Below are 22,750 nucleotides of genomic sequence, written 5' to 3' on the forward strand. Positions count from 1 at the left end.
GAGACAGTAGCTACATGGACATTTAATTAGTCAAAAAGTGTTGCACTGGAAAAGCACAGCAGATCAGGCAGCATCTAAGGAGGAGAGTCGAAATTTCAGGTATAAGCCCTTCATCAGGAATGCCCGAAATGTCAACACTGCTGCTCCTTAGATGCTGCCTGACCTACTGTGCTTTTCCAGTGCCATTCTTTGACTTTGTTCTCCAGCATCTGCAGACCTCACTTTCTCCTAGATATGTAATTAGTTGAGACACAAAGCGGACAGCAGTGAAATCATATTTTGATGGAGTAATTCACGTCTTCTTGGCCAAACTTTTCTCATTTACGTGACCTGACCATGGTAAACTAGGTATAATTTCATATACTGCAAATGATATCGCACTCATGTAATAATGATCAGAATATAGAACAGTACATCATATGAACATGCCCTTCCGCCCATGTCTGTACCAACCATAATATTCTAAACCAATACCATCTGCCTGCATATAGTCCTCCATTCTTTGCCTGTTCATGTGCCTAACTAAATGCCTCGTATACTTTGCTACGGTAGCTACTTCTACTACATTCCCCGGAATGTTCCAGATATTTACTCACACCTTAAACTTACGCCTCCTAGTAGGTGACGTTTCCACCCTATGAGAAAGACACTCTACCCTACCCATGTCTCTCATAATATTAAATACTTCTATCAGGTTGCCCCTCAGCCTCGGACACTCTAGCAAAAACAATCCAAGTAACATCCTGGTAAACCTGCGTTGCACCCTTTCCAAAGCCTCCACGTCCTTCCTATAGTGTGGCAACCAGAACTGTTCTTAATTTTCCGGATGTGGTCTAACTGAAATTTCATACACAATAGTACAGAATAACAAATGTTACAGAACAGTAACATGCTTCAGGCAGACTGTTGAAATGAGCAGACACATGGCTGATGAAATTTAACCGAGAACTACTTTACTATGTTAAAAGATTACAACTAAATAAAATTTTGAAGAGGATTAAAAAAAAAAGGTCCTTGGATGTGTATTTATAATAAGTCTGAAGATTAGATTAGATTCCCTACAGTTTGGAAACAGGCCCTTCAGCCTAAACAGTCCACACCGAGCCTCCGGAGTAACCCACCCAGACCCATTTCCCTCTGACTAATGCACCCAACACTCCGGGCAATTTAGTGGTTAATTCTGATCAAGGCCTTTTGAAAAAGGTGCAGAGCAAAGTGGTTTATTCTCCAAGCAGAGGTTAAGGGGCGATTTGATAAAGATTTTCAACTCATGAAGGATCCTGATAGACTACCATAAGTAACTAGAACAAAGAACACTACAGCACAGGAACAGGCCCTTCGGCCCACCAATCCTCGATCTAAATCTGCCGTCTATTTTTAAGAATCTGTATCCCTTTGCTCCCTGCCCATTCAGGTCTCTGTCCAGATACATCTTAAATGACGCTATTGTTCCCACCCCTACCACCTCTGCTGGCTACACATTTCAGGCACCCACCACCCTCTGCTTAAAGATCTTTCCATGTATATCTACCCTAAACTTTCCCCCTCTCACTTTGAACTTGTGACTCCGAGTAATTGAATCCTCCACTCTGGGAGGAAGTTCCTTGCTATCCACCTTGTCTACACCGCTTATGGTTTTGTAGGCTTCAATTAGGTCCCCCCTCAACTGCCTTCTTTGTAATGAAAATGATCCTAATCTATTCAACCTCTCCTCATAACCAGCACCTTCCATACCAGGCAACATCCTGGTGAACCTTCTCTGCACTCTCTCCAAAGCATCCACATCATTTTGGTAATGTGGCAACCAAAACTGTACGCAGTATTCCAAATGTGGCCAAACTAAAGTCTTATACAATTATAAGATGACCTACTAACTCCTACACTCAATCCCCTGTCCTATGAAGGAAAGCAAGCTGTATGCCTTCTTGACCACTCTACTGACCCACGCTGCCACCTTCAGGGAACAATGGACCTGAGCACCCAGATCTTTCTATACACCACTTTTCCCCAGGGCTTTTCTTATTTAGTGTATAGTTCGCTCTTGAATTGCAACTTCCAAAATTTGTCCAGATTGAACTCCATCTGCTATTTCTCCGCCCAACTCTCCAGTCTATCTATATTCTGCTGTATTCTGACAGTCCCCTTCACTATTTGCTACTCCACCAATCTTAGTGTCATCGGCAAACTTGCTAATGAGGCAATTTACACCTTCCTCCAAATCATTTATGTATATCGCAAACAATAGAGTCCCATCCCGGATCCCTATGGGACACCACTGGTCAAAGGTCTCCATTTTGAGAAGCTCCCTTCCATTTACTACTGTTTCCTGTTGCCCAACCAGTTCTCTATCCATCTAGCTAGAACACCCTGGACCCGATGCAACTTCACCTTCTTAATCAGCGTACCATGGGGAACCTTACCAAAAGCCTTACTGAAGCCCATGCATATGCCATCTACATCCCTTCCATCAATCAACATTGTCACCTCTTCAAAGAATTCTATTAGGTTTGTAAGATATGACCTTCCCTGTACAAAACTATGCTGCCTATCACTGATAAGCTCATTTTCTTCCAAATGGGTACATATCCACTAAAGGAAGATCTATCATAGAGCCAAAGGATAAGAGGGAAAAAAATTTTAAACAATGAGCACGTGTTTTGATTAATTGCTTTCGAAAGGAATTGGATACATATTTGGAAACAAAACACTAAAGATGATGCAACTAATTGGACAGCTCCTTCAAAAAACTGATACGTACACTGATTGCATAAAAGGAGAACATCTGACATACAACAATTTAGAAAACTATTTGGAAGTTTACTTGTGAATTTGGATGAGGCTTTCTTTACTTATTGGAATTTCAATGCAGATTTTAAATGTTAAAAGATACATTTCTTGCTATACATCAACTTTGAAACTGATTTAACGAGAACAAAAGGTTTCAGATTTCCAAAGAAGAAGAAAACAGGTGGCCATGAGAAGCAAACTCTATATGTGGAGTTCATTGGCAGGGTTGAGTAGGTCTGACATTTCTTGAACTCAACAATGAAGAAAACACGGAAATGGATCATAGGCACAATCGATAATCAAGAAAAAGCTGCAACAGGCTGACGGCGAGTAACCGAGTGGGGTGAAGTCAACTGGAGTAAAGCCAATCTATTGAGCCAGTAGTGAGATACAAATGATTGCTAAGGAATTTTGGAAGTGGAGCATATTAATAAGGTGGCAATTTTAAAACTTCTATCAAAGGCTATGTACAAAAGAAACATGCTTGAGGGCAGAACATGTCTTGATAATGCTAAGTATAAATATTTGTAAATGCAGATTACTGGGTCAAGATGGGTGTAAGGTGGCACAAAATTCTTACAAGGCTGCTGACCCAAAGTGTTTGATCCTCTCAAAAAGAAAGCAATATCCTCTTTAAATGGGGAAGATTCACAAATGAGAAAGAATGTTGTGATTGTCACAACGGTCATTACTTTTATGTTTGACCAAGAGGCAATTATTTTCCACTGATCTAATTGTGCAATCCAATAAAGTAGTAAAATGAAAATAATCAGAACAAAGTAATTACTGAAATTCAAACAAGGATCAATTTACTTTCTTCAATATAAGCATTAGGTCTTGAAAAAGATGTGTTATAAACTTAAGTTATTTATGAAGTGGTCCAATAAGTTACCTCCTCAAAGCATTACCAGCCACATAATTACCCCCCAAGATTTTTTTTTAATATCTAACTTACCAGCATGGTAAAATGGTGAGAGCTCACATTTCATAATGCTTCAATTACAAAATACTGTAAATACACAAATTACTTTTCTTTCTAATGTAGCAAGAAAAATAACTCCAACACACGATACAAAATTTAAAAAAAAACACAGCTGTTGGTCAACATATAATGCCCTGGGTTTATTTTGTGAGAGTTCTGTCACAATTCCAGGTGGGATTAAAAACCTTGAGGATATATATGCCATTGGACTGGGCATTCAGACTCAGGTACTGACAAAGCACTAGTAGTAGTCTGTTAAGTACCAATCTCTTCACAGAAGAGAGGTCTATTATTTCCAAAGGAAGGCACCCGATATCGTGGTTCTGGCCTTATAGCCTTCACAAGAATCTGAAAGTAAAAGCTGGCTGTTTCAGAAACTGGAATGATGATACACGTACAGCAACTACTGCATTCATCTCCCTTATCTCCTTGTTGTTTCTTCTCTTTTTCATGTGAACAAGTGAAGAATGAAGTCTGTGTGTACAGGAGCACAAAAATCAACAAGAAAATTACAACTTTAACAGATACAAAAATAACAATGATGAATGAACAATGAAAAAAAGCTTGGGAAACTCTGATACAGCTCAGATTTGTTTTGAAGGAGGTCCAATTTGTTTAAACTCAATTGAGCAAAAAACTAAGCAGCATAGAAAATAATTAGTGCTAAAATAATTTTGCAGAAGCATCCTTGCTTCTGAAAAAGTGTGACTTCATTTCCAGCTTGTTACTTGCGGTAGAACAAATAAGTGGAAGATCCCTATGTCTCCATGAAGTAGTTCCATCCCCATTTACAAACTGATGCCTTAATTTTCAAATCTGTATGTATGTCACCATTTTTACATGATACACAGAAACTCAGGGACCCAGAGGGGAACCAAGTATGTTCACCATATACAAAATACCGAGGAGTCCACAGCTACCTAACACATTTACTACAGCACAGGAACCAATGAAGGTACAGTGTACAAAACTGTAAACACAGCACAATAAATAGATAAAACAGCAGGTTCCGCACCATGCACATGATGTGATGACACTTCATCTCTATAGATCTCTCACATCTCACTCTTACTGGTTGCAATTTTGTTTTTTTTTTCAAGTGCAAAGCATCACAAATGAACAGTTCAGTATTCAAGTAACATATATACAAGTGTATTACAAATATGCAGTACTGTACAGATAATTGCTGTATCATAATTTACAGATGTCAATTCCTATTAACAGTAACAAAAAAGCATGAGATGTGCATTGCCATCAAGTCCCCAGAGCTGCCATGGAAACGCAATGTGCTGCATTCCGCCATCCCTTGCATTCACAAACGCTATTGATGCATAGCACCTAAATGAGTTCCCAAGGCTGCAGCTATCTTTGTGGACACTACGTTACTTCCATTGCCACTGTATTGTCTGCTATACTGTTTAGTGCTGGCTTTTCTGTGTCGTGGTTTTCCCTGGAGAAATAAAAAGAAATAGGTTGTTAGCCACTGATTATTTTTCATATCTTTAACATTTAAAAATACATAACGGCAGCAATGTATTATTATGAGCTTTGTAGTAACCCCCATTTAAACTGGATTTTATGAAATAAAATTTGAGAAATCTAGCAACCTTTCAAAAAGAACTATGTCTGACTCTATGGTCCCTGCTCTGTGACTCGCATATCTGGTAGAATATTTTGATACAAACATTCCATTTTCATTCAAGCCCATCCACTGACTTCAACCTGGTCCGAAATTTTGCTTCCTCTATGTAGGTGAACGGTAAGATCCACAATTTATTTCTTTTACCCCTATTGTCAGTTTATGCAATAAACACATTTCTCCTATTAACTGTCTAATATTTTGTTATCAGTTAAGTCAAACATTAGTAAGGACCTCAGTAAACTGCCACACTGCACACATGTAACCAAGTCAAAGTCTTCAGTCAAATTACATTGTCACTAAAAAAAAAAGACAAGAACTAGACTTGGTGACCTCCAAAATGGAGTGCAACTTGAAGCAAAACCTCTTGTTTTTAATCAAGGTAGACAAATTAATATTTAAAGGAATTCAGTTTACTTAAGAATACAAATTGAGCGCTGACTTACAAGAGGTTACGTACTTTGTTTAATGAACATGACCCAATGATTTCTACAACCCTTATTTACAATGTCTGGCAAACAAGCTTCTTTCAGTGAACAGTTTTACCCAGATAGATCATAATTTACTTTCTCACTCTACTTGCTTCAATGAGAGAAGGTGCAGAAGTGGAAAAGACAGCAATATTTATACGCATTAGGAAGAAATACCCACTTCAATAGTTGAAATGATTTTTAACTGTTAACAGCAAAGTGTTTTGGAGTATTTGCCATTGCAATTCAATATTTTCAAGAGGGTCATCATAATGAACACTTCGAGTGACAGCAACTGTTCTACCCAAAATGGAGAAGGTCATATGCATACTACTGCACAGGTGAAAGACTAATTTTCATTAACTATAGTAGAGTAACAGGCAACAAAATTTGGGCCTTGGATTTTTGAATGTTAACAGAACCTGGCAGTCTTACTGGAAGGGAACCATCCAAGTCATCCTTCCTTTTGGATTACTGCCAAGCATTTTCAAAATGTGATGGCAGAAACTACTAAGTTATGCAGTATACAAACTACACAATGTGAAGAGAAACAATAAATACCAAACAAGGTATTATGTGCATTAAAAGTGGTGCACATTGATTTGGAAGATTTGAGGAAACAATTTATGCCAAAACTTGTAAAATTAAATTTACTGGTTAATTCTTGACCAGTCTATGTTGCAATGACTTCTCAATAACTGTGCGGTGAAAAATAATTTCATTGCAATAAGAGTGAAACCTTAAAATTTAGCATTAAAATGAAGCATGACAATAGTCTTTATTTGACAACCACAAAAGTGCAAAATGAGATGAGACAGGTGAGGACTATAGCTGGGTTGTTGGACATGTTCTATTTTTACTCAGTGCAACTTCTTGACATCACCCCATTCTATTCACTCAACCATACACCAGTTTATGTACTGCCAAAGAAAACAAATCTAGGGCGACTATGGGAAAGCTCTAGAAAATTCCTCCTACCCATCCTCAAAAGATGACCAGATGAGTTCCAGAACACTCCACTGAATACAACGTCCCCTAGAATTGTTAAGCAATGATCAACTGATGTCCCTGTAAAGATTAACAATTATTGCCAAGCAAGTTTTCTGTACATTCTTCCTACTATTCCACTTAGGACAATTTCTATTCATGTGTGCATATCTATTACATCACATAGCTATACTGCACATCCATTCCATTCTTTACGAATGAGAGGGATCAAGAGAGAGATCCAGGGTCAGCAAACATTTAGTACATTCTGGAGAAAGTTCCACTACTTTTTTTGTTTAGCACTGAACAGATACGGAGTCAAAAAGAATGACTGGTCCATTAATAAACTTGTTGCTAATATGATTCTTAAGAAGAGTGTGTTTTGGTTAATACTTACATTACATTAAAGAATATATAAGACTAAAACAGCTTTAATATCAATATTCTACGAAGAGCTATGAAGACATACAATGGGAGTTCAAACTACATGGATAAAGGCCATTTCTTCGCTGTGTTACATACAATTTAAAAATACTAAAGATCAGCTGTCTGGACTTACTGAATGATGGTCTTCAAAATTCCACATCAGCCACAATAACTTAAGCAGGTTTTCATATCAAAATATATTCGTATATTCGAGGCTATTTTAGCCATTGATTTAAAAATGAAAATAAAGGGGTTTTCCCCCAAAAAGGGACATGATCCGACTGCTCACTTAAAAAAATATAAAAAAACAAAAGCACTTTACTTGCCTCCCAACCTCCTGCTCCTACCCTTAAAGTTTCCCGATGTGCTGTAGTAAAGTCTCCTTTTATGACTCCTATTTCACCATCTGGGTGGCAACATCACGTCTCTATGGCGCAATGAATTGCAGGGCCAATGACGTGTTTATGGAGAGACACTTCCTGCAGGTGTGATGTTTAAAGAGTGAGTCATCATCAGTACCCTTTTACATATATAAAAAAATCAAACCATCAAATTATGATTAACTTAAATTTTCAGAATATGTGGCAGGGCAGAGATGTTTTCCACTTTAACAGCAAGTTTTGTGACATCACACCATTGGGCTTGATAACTCCTTCAAGCCAGCTCCTCAAATATTCACTCACCTTTGTGAAAAAGGGTACTGATCAAGAGATATCATTTATATTTTGAAGCCTTTTTCTTTAATTGTGCTTCAACCGCCACACAAATGATCGAAACAATCTTAGGGAAGGTAGAGTAGAGAAAGAATCATTGGAGATACAGCTCATTAAGATTCAGCCATCATAAAAAAAACTACAAAAATGCATCATCTTTTTATGATGTCTGCTACCTATAATGCTTTTGAAGGCTAAAAGGAGAGTTGACATAAGGCAAAACACAGAAGTAACCACTCCACAGCACCGCATATAGGTGCTAAATGCCAAAGAATACATTCATGTCAAAACAACTAAACATTCTTTTCTCCACCAGTCAATCACTACATTCAATTGAACTCTCTCAAATAGTAGAAAACAAAGACAGGGAGATTTTAGTTGGTTCAAAGCCTACCTGAAGTACAAAAATGCTGAAGCACTGCCCTCTGAATTCAACTTTTCTGACTTTGCTGGTGGCTTGAAAACATTTCTACCAAATGAAACATTCCACTGCCTATTTATGCACAGTTTATCCAATGGTTGTGTTATGGACAAAACAAATGGACTAGATTGGTGTAATTTTGACATTATCAACTTTCTTCATACATAGGAGCAGAAGCAAGCCAATTAACCCATCGAGTCACTCCACAGGTGATCTGATACTCAACTCCATTTTCCAGCCTTTTCCCCTTAATGCTTGATTTCCTTACTGATTAAAAATCTGTCTATATCAATCCTGAATATACTTAATAACCACCCCCGAGGCCTTATGGGGAAGAATTCCTCAAAGTCATTACTCAGAAGAAATTCCTTATTTTTTTCTTAAAAGGACAATACTTTCTTAAATTATAACCCAGTCCTGGATGCTCTGCAAGGGAAAATAATCTATCTGCATCTTACCAACTCCCAAAGACTATATTTTTCAATAAGATCACCTCTCACTCTATTAAACTCCAAGAAGCACAGGGAGAAAGTGAGGACTGGAGATCAGAGTCGAGAGTGTGTTGCTGGGAAAGCACAATAGGTCAGGCAGCATCAGAGGAGCAGGAGAATCAACATTTCGGGGATAAGTCCTTCATCAGGAATGAGGCTTGTGGGCCAGGGCTGAGATAGAAATGGGAGGGCGGTGGGGTGGGGTGTGTAGCTGAGAAAGCGATAGGTGGATGAAAGTGAGGGAGAGGGTGGTAAGTCAGAGGGGGGAGTGATGGACAGGTCAGGAGGGTGGTGCCAAGTTGGATGCTTCAGACTGGGAAAATGAGGGGGGGATATGAATGAGGCAGCTGTGTAGTTGTTGTGGTTCTGTTCGCCGAGCTGGGAATTTGTGTTGCAGACGTTTCGTCCACTGTCTAGGTGACATCCTCAGTGTTTGGGAGCCTCCTGTGAAGCGCTTCTGTGATGTTTCCTCCGGCATTTATAGTGGTTTGAATCTTCTGGTGGTCAACCGGAAGCAGCAGATTCAAACCACTATAAATGCTGGAGGAAACATCACAGAAGCGCTTCACAGGAGGCTCTCAAGCACTGAGGATGTCACCGAGACAGGAGACAAAACGTCTGCAACACAAATTCCCAGCTCGGCGAACAGAACCACAACGAGCACCCGAGCTACAAATCTTCTCTCAAAATTTGAGCTGTAGTTGCTGGGTCCCACGGTAGAAATTTAGGCGTTCTTCCTCCAGGTGTCAGGTGGTAATGATTTGGCGGAGGGGCCAGCCCAGAACCTGCATGTCCTTGACGGAGTGGGAGGGGGATTTGAAGTGTTCAGCCACAGGATGGTAGGGTTGATGGGTTGTGGGTGTCCCAGAGACAGTCCCAAGCCTCCAAGTCAGCACCCCCCTCTGGACCTGTACATCACTCCCCTCTCTGACCTATCACCTTCATCCACCTCTCACTTTCTCATCTACCCAGCCCACCCCACTTCCATTTCTCTCTCAGCCCCAGCCCACAAGCCTCACTCCTGATGAAGAGCTTAAGCCTGAAACATCGATTCTCCTGCTTCTTGGATGCTGCCTGACCTGCTGTGCGTTCCCAACACACAAGGAGTACAGGCCCAAAACAGCCACCTCTCCCCACAAGACAGTTTATCCATAAGGATCAGGCAAGTGAACATTCTTTGGACTGCCTCTAATGCTAGTTTATCCTTCCTTAGATGTAAGGTCCAAAACTGATCAGTGTTCCAGCAAGACATCCCTATTTTTATACCTTATGTTGGCTTTTATTTCAATGAAGGTCAACATTAAATCTGTATTCCCTAATACCTGCTGAATTTGCCAACTTTGTGATCTATGCATAATGACTCCCAAATCCCTCTGTGCTGTAGCTTTCTGCAATATGCCTCCACCATTTCAATAATATTCAGCTCTTCTTCTTCCTGCCATATTCCATCTACCAGGTTTTGCCCATTTGCTTAACCTATCTGTATCCCTCCGCAGACTTTGCCTTCTTCACCACTAGCCTTTCCACCTATTTTTGCATCATCTGAATGTACTGTAGCCACATTTGCAATTTCCTCATCCAAGTCATTACCATAAATCAGTACTGACCCCAGTACTGATCCCTGTGCCACCGTACTAATTACAGGCTGCCACCCTGAAAATACCTCCCTTCGCCCAACTCTCTCGCTTCTGTTAGTTAGCTAACCCTCTATCCAAGCTAATAAATGACCCCAACACCATTGGCTTTAGTGGTCTCATGTATGGAACCTCAATAAACACCTTCAAAATTCAAATACATTACAGCCCCTGCCTCCCCTTTATCTTGCTGTTTATTAGCACCTCAAAAACATTCTAATAAATTTATCAGACATGATTTCTCCTTTGTAAAACCAAGCTGACTCTGCTTTATCATAATATAATAGCAAAGCATTTGAAATATATATCATTATGATGAACACCATTTTCACAATAACACGTCAAGCTAACTAGTCTGCAGTTTTTTTTTTGGGTCTCCTTACCATTTCAAATAAAGGTATTATATTGGTAAAGCTGTTGAAAATTGCACAGGTAGACTGCACAACATTTATTTACACCATCTATAATATCTTCTCCAAGTCATCATGATACATACGTGATTGACCATCAAGGGTCAAAGGCAACTGCAGTCAACCCTGAATCTAACTTCATGCTCTCACATACATACTTCTAACCTGGAGAAGCGTTGCGGTATCACTGGACTATTAATCCAGAGACCAAAGTAGTGTTCTGAGGAGCCAGTTCAATTCCTGCTATGGCATAATGTGGAATTTGAATTCAACAAAAATCTGGAATTAAGAATCTGAAAATGATCATGCAGCCATTATTGATTGTTGGGAAAAACCCTTCTTGTTAACTAACATCTTTTAGGAGACGCAACAGCCACCCTTCCTTCATATGGCCTACATACAATTCCAGAACCACAGCAATGTGGTTGACCCTTAACAGCCCTCTAAGCAATTCAGGATGGACAATACATACTGGCATGGCCAGTGATGTTCCTATCCCATGAATGAATAAAAAACTTGGGGAGAATAAGACAATTAATAGCAATGTGTAGGTGAAATCTTGGCTACTTCCCTCCTTGCCCTTTTCTGATCCAAGGTCAACGGCAATACCACTTTAGTTGCCCCAAGTGACACCAGCATGCACACCAGTATAAAATTGAACTAAAAGTGAAGACCACACAAAAACACAAATTCAAAACAACTAGCCCAAATTACATGGAGATTAAAATTGAAAAATATAAATTATAAAAGGATTTGACCTGTCATGAATTTAGATATTACAAGGTGCTTTTCAATTGAATTTCTTGCCACTAATAGGTGATACCTTTTAGATGGTTGCTGTAGAAAATCTCAAAATTGGTCATGAAACTAGAAGAGTAAAGACTATATAACTGAAGACTTCTGGAAGTTCACAACTTCATTAAATCTCATTTGTTCTACTCTCTCCTTTCAGGATTGGGTAATAATCCATTCATTGGTCATAGAGACTGCATGAATGAAAAATGTCACCATCCAGACAAAGTACAGATTAAAATTTATCTTTACTACAGCACTCAAGGGAATAGGTTGTTATAGGTAATACTTTTCTTACTTGACAGAGCCCACGTTCAATCAAATCATGACTAATGTGATCTATTAACTATGATTTACTGGTAAATATCAGGGCTCAAATAAACTAAATAAATCTACTGTAAAGTATATATAAGCTTTCAGATAATGAAGCTTACCTTGGTACTCCATCCATGGAGGTGGAACCTGGAACCTTGGGCACCTGACAATTTGCTCCTGTAGCCAGTTTTAAGGCAGATGTTGGAACAGTATTTAAAGTTCTAGGTATATGACGTGCATTCAGACTGGTGACAGAATTAACAGCAGCTACTGAACTAGGTACACCTAGACGAAGGCTGTTGCCAAGCAGAACCTGAGGACTTGAGTTTGCAGGATTTCCATGGTGACTCAGTGCACTGAGAGAAGTTGCTGTCTGTGTGTTGCTGCAGGGCGGCAGTAAGGCTGAACCTGCTGATGATTGACTGGTTTGTACAAGTGCTGTAGGCGTGGTACTAGTGAGGTGTAAGCCCTTGTACGATCCTGAAGAAAAAGAAAAATGACAACATCACTAGAACAGTGACCTGATTTGGGCTAGGACAAGGAAGTCTAATCATAAAGCAAAGTAGTTTAATATGATCTTCATTCATAATTGATTCAACTATAAGGCATCTTTTTCATAAAACCTTCGTCTTAGTGTTAGCTCCCTTACTTCAACCAACCTGTTCCAAACAGACTATTCTTTCCCACCAATATTTAAATGGAAACTTCAACTGAAACTTGCACAAAATTTCAACTACTTTAGTCAAACGCTTGTTTTTAAAAATCAGCATGAACTGTTCAGTATGAATAGCTAAAATCAATAGGAAAATTATTTCAAATATTACAGGAGTGTAAAATGGAATGTAGCATGAACATGACTGATAAACGTAACAATATGCTGATTCACATGAATTCCAGTCTTTGGAAATGTTGTCTTACTAGGACAGTAACCCATTCAAAGGCCCGCAGGAATAGGATGCTCATGTTTTACTTGACAAAATTTATTTATGTACAATACTTACATTCTGCATGCTATACTGACAAAAAACCTATTGCTCTGTTAAGAACTGTAATCTAACTTCAAAATCATTTAAAAATTCAATTGATCAGCATAAATCAGATTTTTCCTACTACAAAAGGACATTACCTGCAATGTATATCCATGCGTACTTAGGTTTTACATTTTTTGCAGTAACATTGTTCAAAATAATGATAATACTATAGGAGGTGAATAGTATCTGGAACTCGCGAGTAAGACAAGCAATGGTTTATCTCCTTAGCCAATAGCTTGAAGTATAATGGAAATAAACAATCTTGGATCAAGAAGTTTACAGTAGGCCAATTCAATTGCAAAACAGGTGTAAATGAATAAGGAACAAAACAGGGCAATCACCTAGCAGGCACAACAGCAAAATCAGCCCTGTCGCTCCCTAAGGTCTCCTTAAGGGTTATATAGCACAGAATCAGACTCTACAGTCCCATTCGTCCACACCGACCAGACATTCCAATCTGACCTAGTCCCATTTGCCAGCATTTAGCCCATATCTAAACCCATCGTATTCATGTATCCAACCAGATGCCTTTTAAATGTTGCAATTAGATCCACCTCCCCCATGTCCTGTGGCAACTTGCTCCATGCATCTAGGAATACACTGAAAGTCACCCCTCTGAGGGCTGGTGAGAAAATTGGGAGACATGTCTCTCACCCAATCAACAGTCTGAATAGTCATACTCAGTAATCCTGTGCAGACCATATCCGAGATAACATCACCACTGACCCGGTGTATGACCTTTTCCACTGGCAAGACCAACCCACAGGACCGTTGTTATCCATCACCAAAAGTAGCTTGGCAGCAGTACTACTGACCAAGATGGTCAAGTCCCAAGAGGCACAGCTGCTAGTCTGAGTCTAGGTCAGTTGGGTGAACAAGAGGGGAAACATACTTGACCCTGCCCTCACCAATTTGCCTGTCACAGATGCACTGGTTTATGACAGTACTGGCTGGAGTGATCAGTGCATAATTCACTTGGAAACAAAGTTCCATCTTCACATTAAAAATATCTCTTACTCCCCAGTCTTCAATCAATTTCATTCACTTCATGTAATATTAAGGAGTGGCTGAAGTTACTACAGACTGCAAAAGGACACAACAACACTCTGGAAATAGTACAGAAATCTCGTATTCTACAACTTGCTGCTCTCCTGGCCAAGCTGTTCTAGCACAATTACAAAATTACCTACCTGACAATGTGAAAATTTGCTCAGATATGTCCTACACAAAAATCAGGACATATCCAACCTGGCCAATTGCCATTTCATCAACCTACTCAATCAGTAAAAATGATGGGAGGGATGATCAACAGTGCTATCAAGCAGCATTTGCTTAGCAATAACCTGCTCACTGATATTCATTACATCCTTAGTTTAAATATAGGCAAAAGAGGTGAATTCAAGAGATGAGGGGAAAGTGACTGCTCTTGACATCAAGGTGCATTTGACTGACTGCAGCATCAAGAAGCCCTAGCGCAAGGTTTATCGCAAACTGCGGTTGATGTAGACCAGTCATCTCAGCTTCAAGACATTACCAATTAGGCCCAACTCTTTTTAATTGTTTCAATGACCTTCCTTCCACGATGCACGATATTGGGCACCATTCTTAGCAACTCTCATACTGAAGCTAGACAGTGCCCAAAATGCAGCAAACGTAGGACAACATTCAGGTTTGTGTTGACAAGTGACAAGTTTGCACCAGACAAGATTTAATGACCATCTCCAACCAAACAGAATCTAACTATCACCTCTTGACTCTCAATAGCATCCTGGGTGTGAGCAGCAACTCAACTGGACTAGCTTTTATAAATATTGTGACTGCAAGTGGATAATATGAAGCTTGGAATCCTGTAGCAAATAACTCACTTCCTGACCCCCTAAAGTCTTCCGATGATCTCTACAGCACAAGTTGAGAAAGTGTGGTGGAATGCCTGGGTGAGCGCAGATCAAATCACTCAAGAGGCTTCACACCATCAAGGAAAAAGCAGCCTGCTTGATTGATATCACAGCCACAAATATTCACCACCAACATAGTGTAAATCTATAAGTGGCAGTGCAACACCTCACTAAGGCTCCTTATAACTTTCTAAAAATGACCAGCACCATCTAAAAAGGTGGCAGATTGATGACAACACCATGCAAGGTCCCCTCCAAGCCACTCATCCTTGACTCGGAAATATATCACTTCCCCTTCAGTGTAACTGTGTTAGAATCCTGTAGCTCTCTCGATCAGAAATGTACACCAGCTCGAGAAGGTAGGTAACCACCATCTTTTCAATGGCAACAAATACTGGCCGAGCCAGTCAAACACATGACATACACTAAAAGAACAATTTAATTCAGAGACACAGAAAAGTTAAACAAAACTTTTGATACTTTAAAAAACTCCCTTACAATTAAAGCCTATGTGAATGAGACTAATTTTATTTTAATATTTGAAGTATTTTTTTGGGCCAGGTATTGAATGATAGCAATTAATGCTTTTGTCAGAGGATGCATTCATCAAAATGGACAATGCACAACTTTATGCTGGGTTTAGTTTGTCTTTTTGTGCTGTTCAATTAATCAGTCAGATGGCAAGATGTAACTTTTGTGAATCTGACACCAGAGTGGTAGAAGTTGGGACAGGATCTGTAGATACTGTTATCTAACTCTGCTTCTGTCCTTGCCTGAAACTATTGTACCATGTGCGCATAATGAGCAGTGCTATCAGCCTCACCATTATTTTGATGCAAATAATTGTTGGCCCAACATATTCACTCATATTACCTAAAACTGCAAATATGAACAGAAAAATCACTAACAACATTACCAAGATTTTTCAAGAACAGACGTATGTAGCACAACAGAAAGGCTAAGATAAAAGTGAATGAAACAGAAAGGCTAAGATAAAAGTGAATGATTATTCTTTACAGTTTACATTTTCAACATTTTACTTCACAGGAACAGGCATAGGCTGTTCAGGCCCTTGAGCCTGCCCTGCCATTCAATATGATCATGGCTGATCAATCACTTTCACTTCAGTAAACACCTGTAATCCACATTCTAAATTTATTCCCCTAACCACATGAGACAATAATCTACTCACCTGAGGCTTGTAGGACACCATTGATTCCAAGCACTACTTCCTCCTTTGCCTTGAAAGCCATCAACTGTTCTGATGTCATCAAAGCTGAAGCAGCAAATTGTGCACTAACTGAATCCAATGTTTTTGAAACAGAACCCTGTCACAAAAATATATACACATATCATATCATAACCTTGGAAATTTTTGCAAACAACCTAAAATCAATTACCTCGATTTCATTCACAATATTATGATAGACACTGTAATATTTTAAATACACACACACTGCAGAATCCAACAACAGCAAGACTGATTGAAGCCTGTGAACTGCATGGAAGCACTGAATTGGACAAAACATCTTCCATGAAAGCACCAATGCCATACTGCTCTATTGAATTGACCCGTAGGGTTTATAACAAGCCAAAAAGTACTGATCATTTAACAGGCTTTGGATATACGCACTGGAAAATATATAGAAATATTTTACAAAATTATGAATAATTTATACAACTTGGATCAGCTTCATTAGACAGGATTTCAACCAAACCCTAAAAGCTTTAATTACAAACTTCTAAATTCGAACAATTGTACCACAATCTTTAAATACAATTGCAGTTAGGTTCAGTTGAGAAAACATAAGTTGCTTAAGCAAAGGTCAAACAAATTATTCATTTCTGATAGAGATGATGCTTTCAACCCTCAATCCAAGTGAGTTGTTGAACAAGCAAAACTGAACTGAAACATTACTCCCTACAGTTTTTTTTGCATCAGCCGCCATTCGATTATGGCATTATTTAAGCAATATTTAAAAACCAATGGAAGCAAAATGACTAATTATATGCAAACATATGAAACTTACAAACAATTCTGATAATGATGCTCTGCATTATAAGTACTCTGACCTTGTAAAGGCTCTGGATATTTGTCAAATTTGATGTGGATTACACTATTACTTTTAAAGTTTGCTTCTGAACAGAGCTCTGCTCACTCTTACCTGTGAAGCATTGGAGCCTGAATTACTATGTGCTAGCTGCTGCTGAATCTGTGCAAGTTGTTGTTTCTGCATCAGTACTAGCTGCTGTTGATGTTGCTGGTATTGTTCTGCTGTAAATGCTGAACACAAATTAATTTATTAAGGCAAATTTGATGCAAAGGAGAGAATAATGAAAACAGATATTCAATTACAGTCTTAGATTCTACATACAACTTAAATATCAAACAAAAACAATCACTATGTTCACACCAGAAATCTTGATTCAACAAGAAATAATTTTCATATCAGTAGTCTTGATTCAACAAACCTCCCTACTTCCACTTCCCACAACCTTTCCAAGTGCATTGGTAATACCAGTTCCAAGCAAGAAAGATGCAAGTGATTTGACAGGTCAATTTTCTTCCCAAAGCAAGGCTAGCCACCTCAACAATTATTGAGTAGGATTCAGTTTACACAACATTTACTGCTCTACAACTGAAGATAAAAACAAGAGGAGGAGATACTGCATTAAAACTTTTGACAACAGAGCAAACTCCCATCTGCACTCTTATCATATGATAATCTATAAACATTTCATACCCGTTCATGTCTGCAGTGCTAGACATATTAAGACACAACCACCAAGGAAATAGCTGCAACGTTGAATTTTGTCTCACCATTTGTTAGGATGCTTGGAGCGGGAGTGGGGAGCAAACGGACAGAAGGGAAGGTACAGAAAGGAGCAGAAAAATTCCCTGTTCCCCTTTTGGATTTCTATCAAGTACATCACCAGTCAAGGTGATGAGAAGAACAAAAACTGGAAAAAAAAGTGCATTTCCCTCAAAAAAAAAGTCAGATTTGATTGGAATTCTCCATGTCAAGTAACAGTCCTTAGATTTTACAATTGGAAGCCTTACATTCAATAGTAGCATGGATTATTGCACTGAGGGACATTAGAACCAACTTTTAATCATCCACAAAAGCCCCGAAGCCCCTGGTACAAGCACATATGGGATCATTATCCACAGAAATTCTAAAAATAATATCTGTAGGTCAAGTTATTGGTTAAGGTATATAATTAGTAGAAGCGCTATCAGCCACATAATAGGTGCTAAATTTCCATTATTTATTGCAGGATTGTCCATTTGTTTTGAGTAATTTCACAATGCTAACAGAATGAAACTAGAATTACAGTCCTAAAGAGGATATGACAGTTTTAAAAAATTCTTCCATTTTAGCTAAGATCATCATGGAACACAAGTGTTTAAGCAGCAGCATATCATTTAATTTGCACTAAAGCACAGGATATAAAAGTTTTTAAAAATACAATTCCTGTTTTATTGTAATCACATACAATTACTTCAAATCTTTTTCACCAGAAATTGAAGGTAATCATTTATAGGAAGCAGAATAATTTGAACGTGCCTATATCACTTAAAAGACTAGCCAGCTTTGGCTCCATACCAAATAAATATTTAACATTTTAACCACAGCTGCTGTTTACATTAACTATATACTTGGCTGTCAAGAGAAAATTTTTGAAGTGGAATATTTTCTGCATCACAACTTTTTAAACTCTACCATTTTACATGCAGCTTGTGCATATACAAAGCAGTTCCTTTTAAAAAGCTAAGAAGTGCAGCCTAGGCACTCAGCATCGCCCACTTTTTAAAAAAAAAAGAGTAGGTAACCGTGCTGGAAAAGACTACAAACATCGCAGCAGCAATCTTGGACAATGACCTGATGAAACTGCCAAAACATGAGGTGATAGCCACCGTAGAACTTTTCCCCCCAAAAACCATTTTTTTGAAAATAGGAGTTTCACAACACTGACTTAATTATCAAACAGTCACACAGGGTCAAGACAAATTTGTGTGACAATTTCATCAATGTAATTGAATAATACTACATATCAATAAAAGCAATGCCTTCCCCCCATATAAATGTTCATTTGCAGTTAAATTTCCGAAGTAGTTTTTGAAAATTTATGCCTGGAAGGGCTTACTTTAATACTATAAAACATGAGTAGGGGTAGGCCATTCAAGTCAGAGTCCACTCCAACAATGAGATCATGGCTGATTTGATAACCATCAACTCCAGTTTCCTACTTTTTCCCTCACAACTCCATCATTAAAGGTCTATAGGACTTGTGAATATATTTAATGACCCAGTCTCAACTGCCCTCTGTGGTAAAGAATTCTTAAATGTGTGACCCCTTATTCTGAGATTATGCCCAGTTGTCCTTTTGTCTCCAAGAGGAAACAAATGCTCCACATCTAACCTGTCAAGTTCTCCAAACTTGTACCTTTCAATGAGGTCACCTCTCATTCTTCTATATTCCAATGAGGTAGTATAGTCTACTCAACCTGTCCTCCTAAGAGGGTCCCTCCACATCTAGTCCACTGGACTGGTAGCTTCTCTGGACTTTTTCTAATACCTAGATCTTTCATTAGATAAAGGGTCCAAAATGGTTCACAGTATTCCAGCTGTGCTCTGAACAGTACCATGTATAACTTTAGCAAAACTGCCCTATTTCTCACCATCACAGTAGGAAACAGATCCAATGTCGTAACAAAGTACTTACGAAATGTGAAAAAGGGCCCCTTTAACTTTCTGAGCACTTAAAAATACAATATTAGTTAGGTGCTAAAATAGGTAGAGTTAAATTCTGATGTCATTAGTACGATGGAAGCTGCCTTCAGTTACAGGAAAACAAGTTCTGGTCAGATTTTAGATTGGCAGCCTCAGTACAAATCTCTCTAATATTTAAGTACCAATAGCAAATTTAGTGAATAATTTGTGCTCAAAAAGGTTTTTGCCATGCTGTAAATCTGAAAGAAAATCTAAACTACCAGATTGTAAAGGTTTCCAAAATATTTTGGAACTGATTAAGTATTCTGACATTAAGGTGAAACAAGTGCACGTAGAGAGTAATGACTTTTCCAAATATTGTCTTAAAAATACTTCAGCACGACCAAATTAAAACATATAATATTGGTGAATAAACTTTATAATTCTAACTGCTTTTCAAATCTGAAGAAAGCAACAGTCAAAATCTGCACTCTTTAACAAGATCTTAGTCAGTCTAGAGCTTTTCAGAGGTAAAAATTACGTAGAATGTTGAAGATACACTCTATTGCAAAATAAATACAATCTATTAGATTAGATTAGATTATCTAGTGTGAAAACAGGCCCTTTGGCTCAACAAGTCCACACTGACCCTCCGAAGAGTAACTCCCCAAACCCATTTCCCTCTGACTAACGCACCTAACCTATGGGCAATTTAGCATGGCCAATTCACCTGACCTGCACATCTTTGGACCGCGGGAAGAAACCGGAGCACCCGGGAGGAAACCCACGCAGACATGGGGAGAATGTGCAAACTCCACACAGACAGTTGCCAGAGGCTGAAATTGAAGCTGGGACCCTGGCGGTGTGTGCAGGGTACATGTGCATGGGAGTGAGGGGGTCAGGGCGAGACATACCAAGCACTGAACAGGCAGTAGAAAGGAGAGAGAAATGTAGAAACTGTATAGTAAGCCTGTATAGCAAGTAGCAATTTGGGTTAAACTGCACCTCAACAGCAAGGGGAGCAATTAGGTCAAAGCCGCAGTAAAATGTCATGCAATCTTAATCACGATCCACTTAATATTTTAAAAAGTAACAGTCACCCAACTCTCGCACCATTCCAACTTATCCAGAGAACTGCTCATATCAAGCAAATGGTGCGAAGTATTACTCTGGCATTAATTACAAATACGATACTTAAAGCAGGCTAGATATTTTAGTCATTTAAGGAGTAATTCTTTTTGTTAATGTCCATTTACTTATCATTCCAATACAAAGCCACAATAATTGTGTACAGAGAAATACACCCTGTCTTCTTGGTAAGCTCAGTCCCAAGAACCCAAAACAGAAGACAAAGCCAGAAAGTCCCAGGATTGGAGCTGAGGGGATTAGATGATCTTGAGGGAATCCAGTGTCATATTTTTGCCCACATGAATCCGAATAGGCAAGAGTCATTGGTAAATCCTTTAGTGCTTGGAACTTGTATCTCAGCATTGATTTGTAGACACCAGTGTTGGACTGGGATGTACAAAGTTACAAATCACACAACACCAGGTTATAGTCCGGCAGGTTTATTTGAAAGCACTAGGTTTTGGAGTGCTGCTCCTTCATCAGGTGGTTGTGGCACTGTTGGATTATAACCTGATGTAGTGGGGTTTTTAGCTTTGTATCTCAGAATTGTTATCATTGGCCTGGCAATATCAGGTCTTCTACCGATAGTAGTTTCTTTAGTCTGTGTCTTGTAATATTCATCATGGGCCTAATGTTTAGTGGATGGAATAAATGGGTAATACTTTAACTCATTATTTGAGAAAAGATAGCATTTTTAAAAATACATATTTATTTCGACTTAGAGGAACTTCTGAGTAGAAGGCAATAGTAAACCAAACGTGAAACGGAGTCAAAAGCTGGCATGCTGTACTGATGCTACAAAAATTAACCTTTCCACTATTTATGAAAAGTAAAAAAGCTTTTGCTTTTAAGTAATATAATGCAGTCATAATCAATGTTAACAAGGAATGAATTTGCAAAAACAGGTTTAGTTAAAACAGCTCTACTTTGATTATTTTCTGTTCATTGGGCAGCAATTATTATTCACAGTTAATTTCAAGTACAAACCTGTAACCACAAACTGGAATACACAATTTTTATAGCAAGATTATATTTCCTAATGGTTGAAAAAACCATATTGAGCGAATTGATCTTGGGTGCATCGAATGATTCAGCAAAATTTCCATGTTTTCAGATTGTTTAAAAATGTGTGGACTTTGAAAACAGAACCATGGGGAGCATAGAGAGATTTTTAGAACAAACTGTCTGGAATTAACCAGGGAGAGAGCTATTTTACATCTGAAAATGAACCATGAAACATGAGGTAGGCCATTCAGTCTACCAAATCTGCTCCAATGAGATCATGGCTGAGCTGACAATCCTCAACTTCACTTCCCTGCTGCTTCTCAATAACACATGATTCCCCATCTAATTTAAAATTTTAATTATATCTTAATGTTCTTATTTACTCATGCATTTCTTATTTACTCATACTCTGAGCATTGTATTCCTTCCTATCTCACAACACGTGAATACATTTCATGTATTCCTAACCTGCACTATTGCCATGCCGATCCTTTACCAGTTCTTCTCCTCGCAAGCACATGACCTCCCAAAACCCTCACCCTAATCAATTAAATTTACTATCCATTACAATGCACGCTACACAAGGTTACTTAGATGCATTTAAGAAATTTCAATATCTCAACTGGAGGCAGTAAAACTTTCACTATCCTTACTAGTTTTGCAAGATCTGAAAATATCCTGTTTCCAAATCAAATATCCAATTGCAAATTGGTAACAGTTATGGTCCCAAAGTTAAACCTGAGCCATACCATTCAGCTCTCTCCTTCAGCAATGGATTCTGGATTAGTGGTGCTGGAAGAGCACAGCAGTTCAGGCAGCATCCAAGGAGCTTCGAAATCGACGTTTCGGGCAAAAGCCCTTCATCAGGAATAAAGGCAGTGAGCCTGAAGCATGGAGAGATAAGCTAGA

At 38.7% G+C, this 22,750-nt stretch overlaps 1 protein-coding gene across 3 annotated transcripts in view; it reads right to left on the bottom strand.

The window, feature by feature from the left end:
• Window positions 1-3,570: 3,570 nt before the first annotated feature.
• LOC122550081 (enhancer of polycomb homolog 1-like) overlaps window positions 3,571-22,750 on the bottom strand; it is a 250,940-nt gene continuing 231,760 nt past the window's right edge. For 2 of the 3 annotated variants that reach the window (XM_043690607.1, XM_043690605.1), the window contains 4 exons: window positions 17,159-17,277; window positions 16,186-16,321; window positions 12,187-12,547; window positions 3,571-5,219 (listed from right to left, as the gene is read on the bottom strand). In XM_043690607.1, the coding sequence (XP_043546542.1) occupies window positions 5,147-5,219; window positions 12,187-12,547; window positions 16,186-16,321; window positions 17,159-17,277 (689 nt within the window). In that variant the 3' untranslated portion in view covers window positions 3,571-5,146. Of the gene's footprint in view, window positions 5,220-7,619; window positions 7,771-12,186; window positions 12,548-16,185; window positions 16,322-17,158; window positions 17,278-22,750 lie in introns of those variants that run through there. The other variant, XM_043690606.1, reaches the window with a different exon arrangement.

This window comes from Chiloscyllium plagiosum, chromosome 5 (genome assembly GCF_004010195.1).
Source record: "Chiloscyllium plagiosum isolate BGI_BamShark_2017 chromosome 5, ASM401019v2, whole genome shotgun sequence".
NCBI lineage: Eukaryota > Metazoa > Chordata > Chondrichthyes > Orectolobiformes > Hemiscylliidae > Chiloscyllium > Chiloscyllium plagiosum.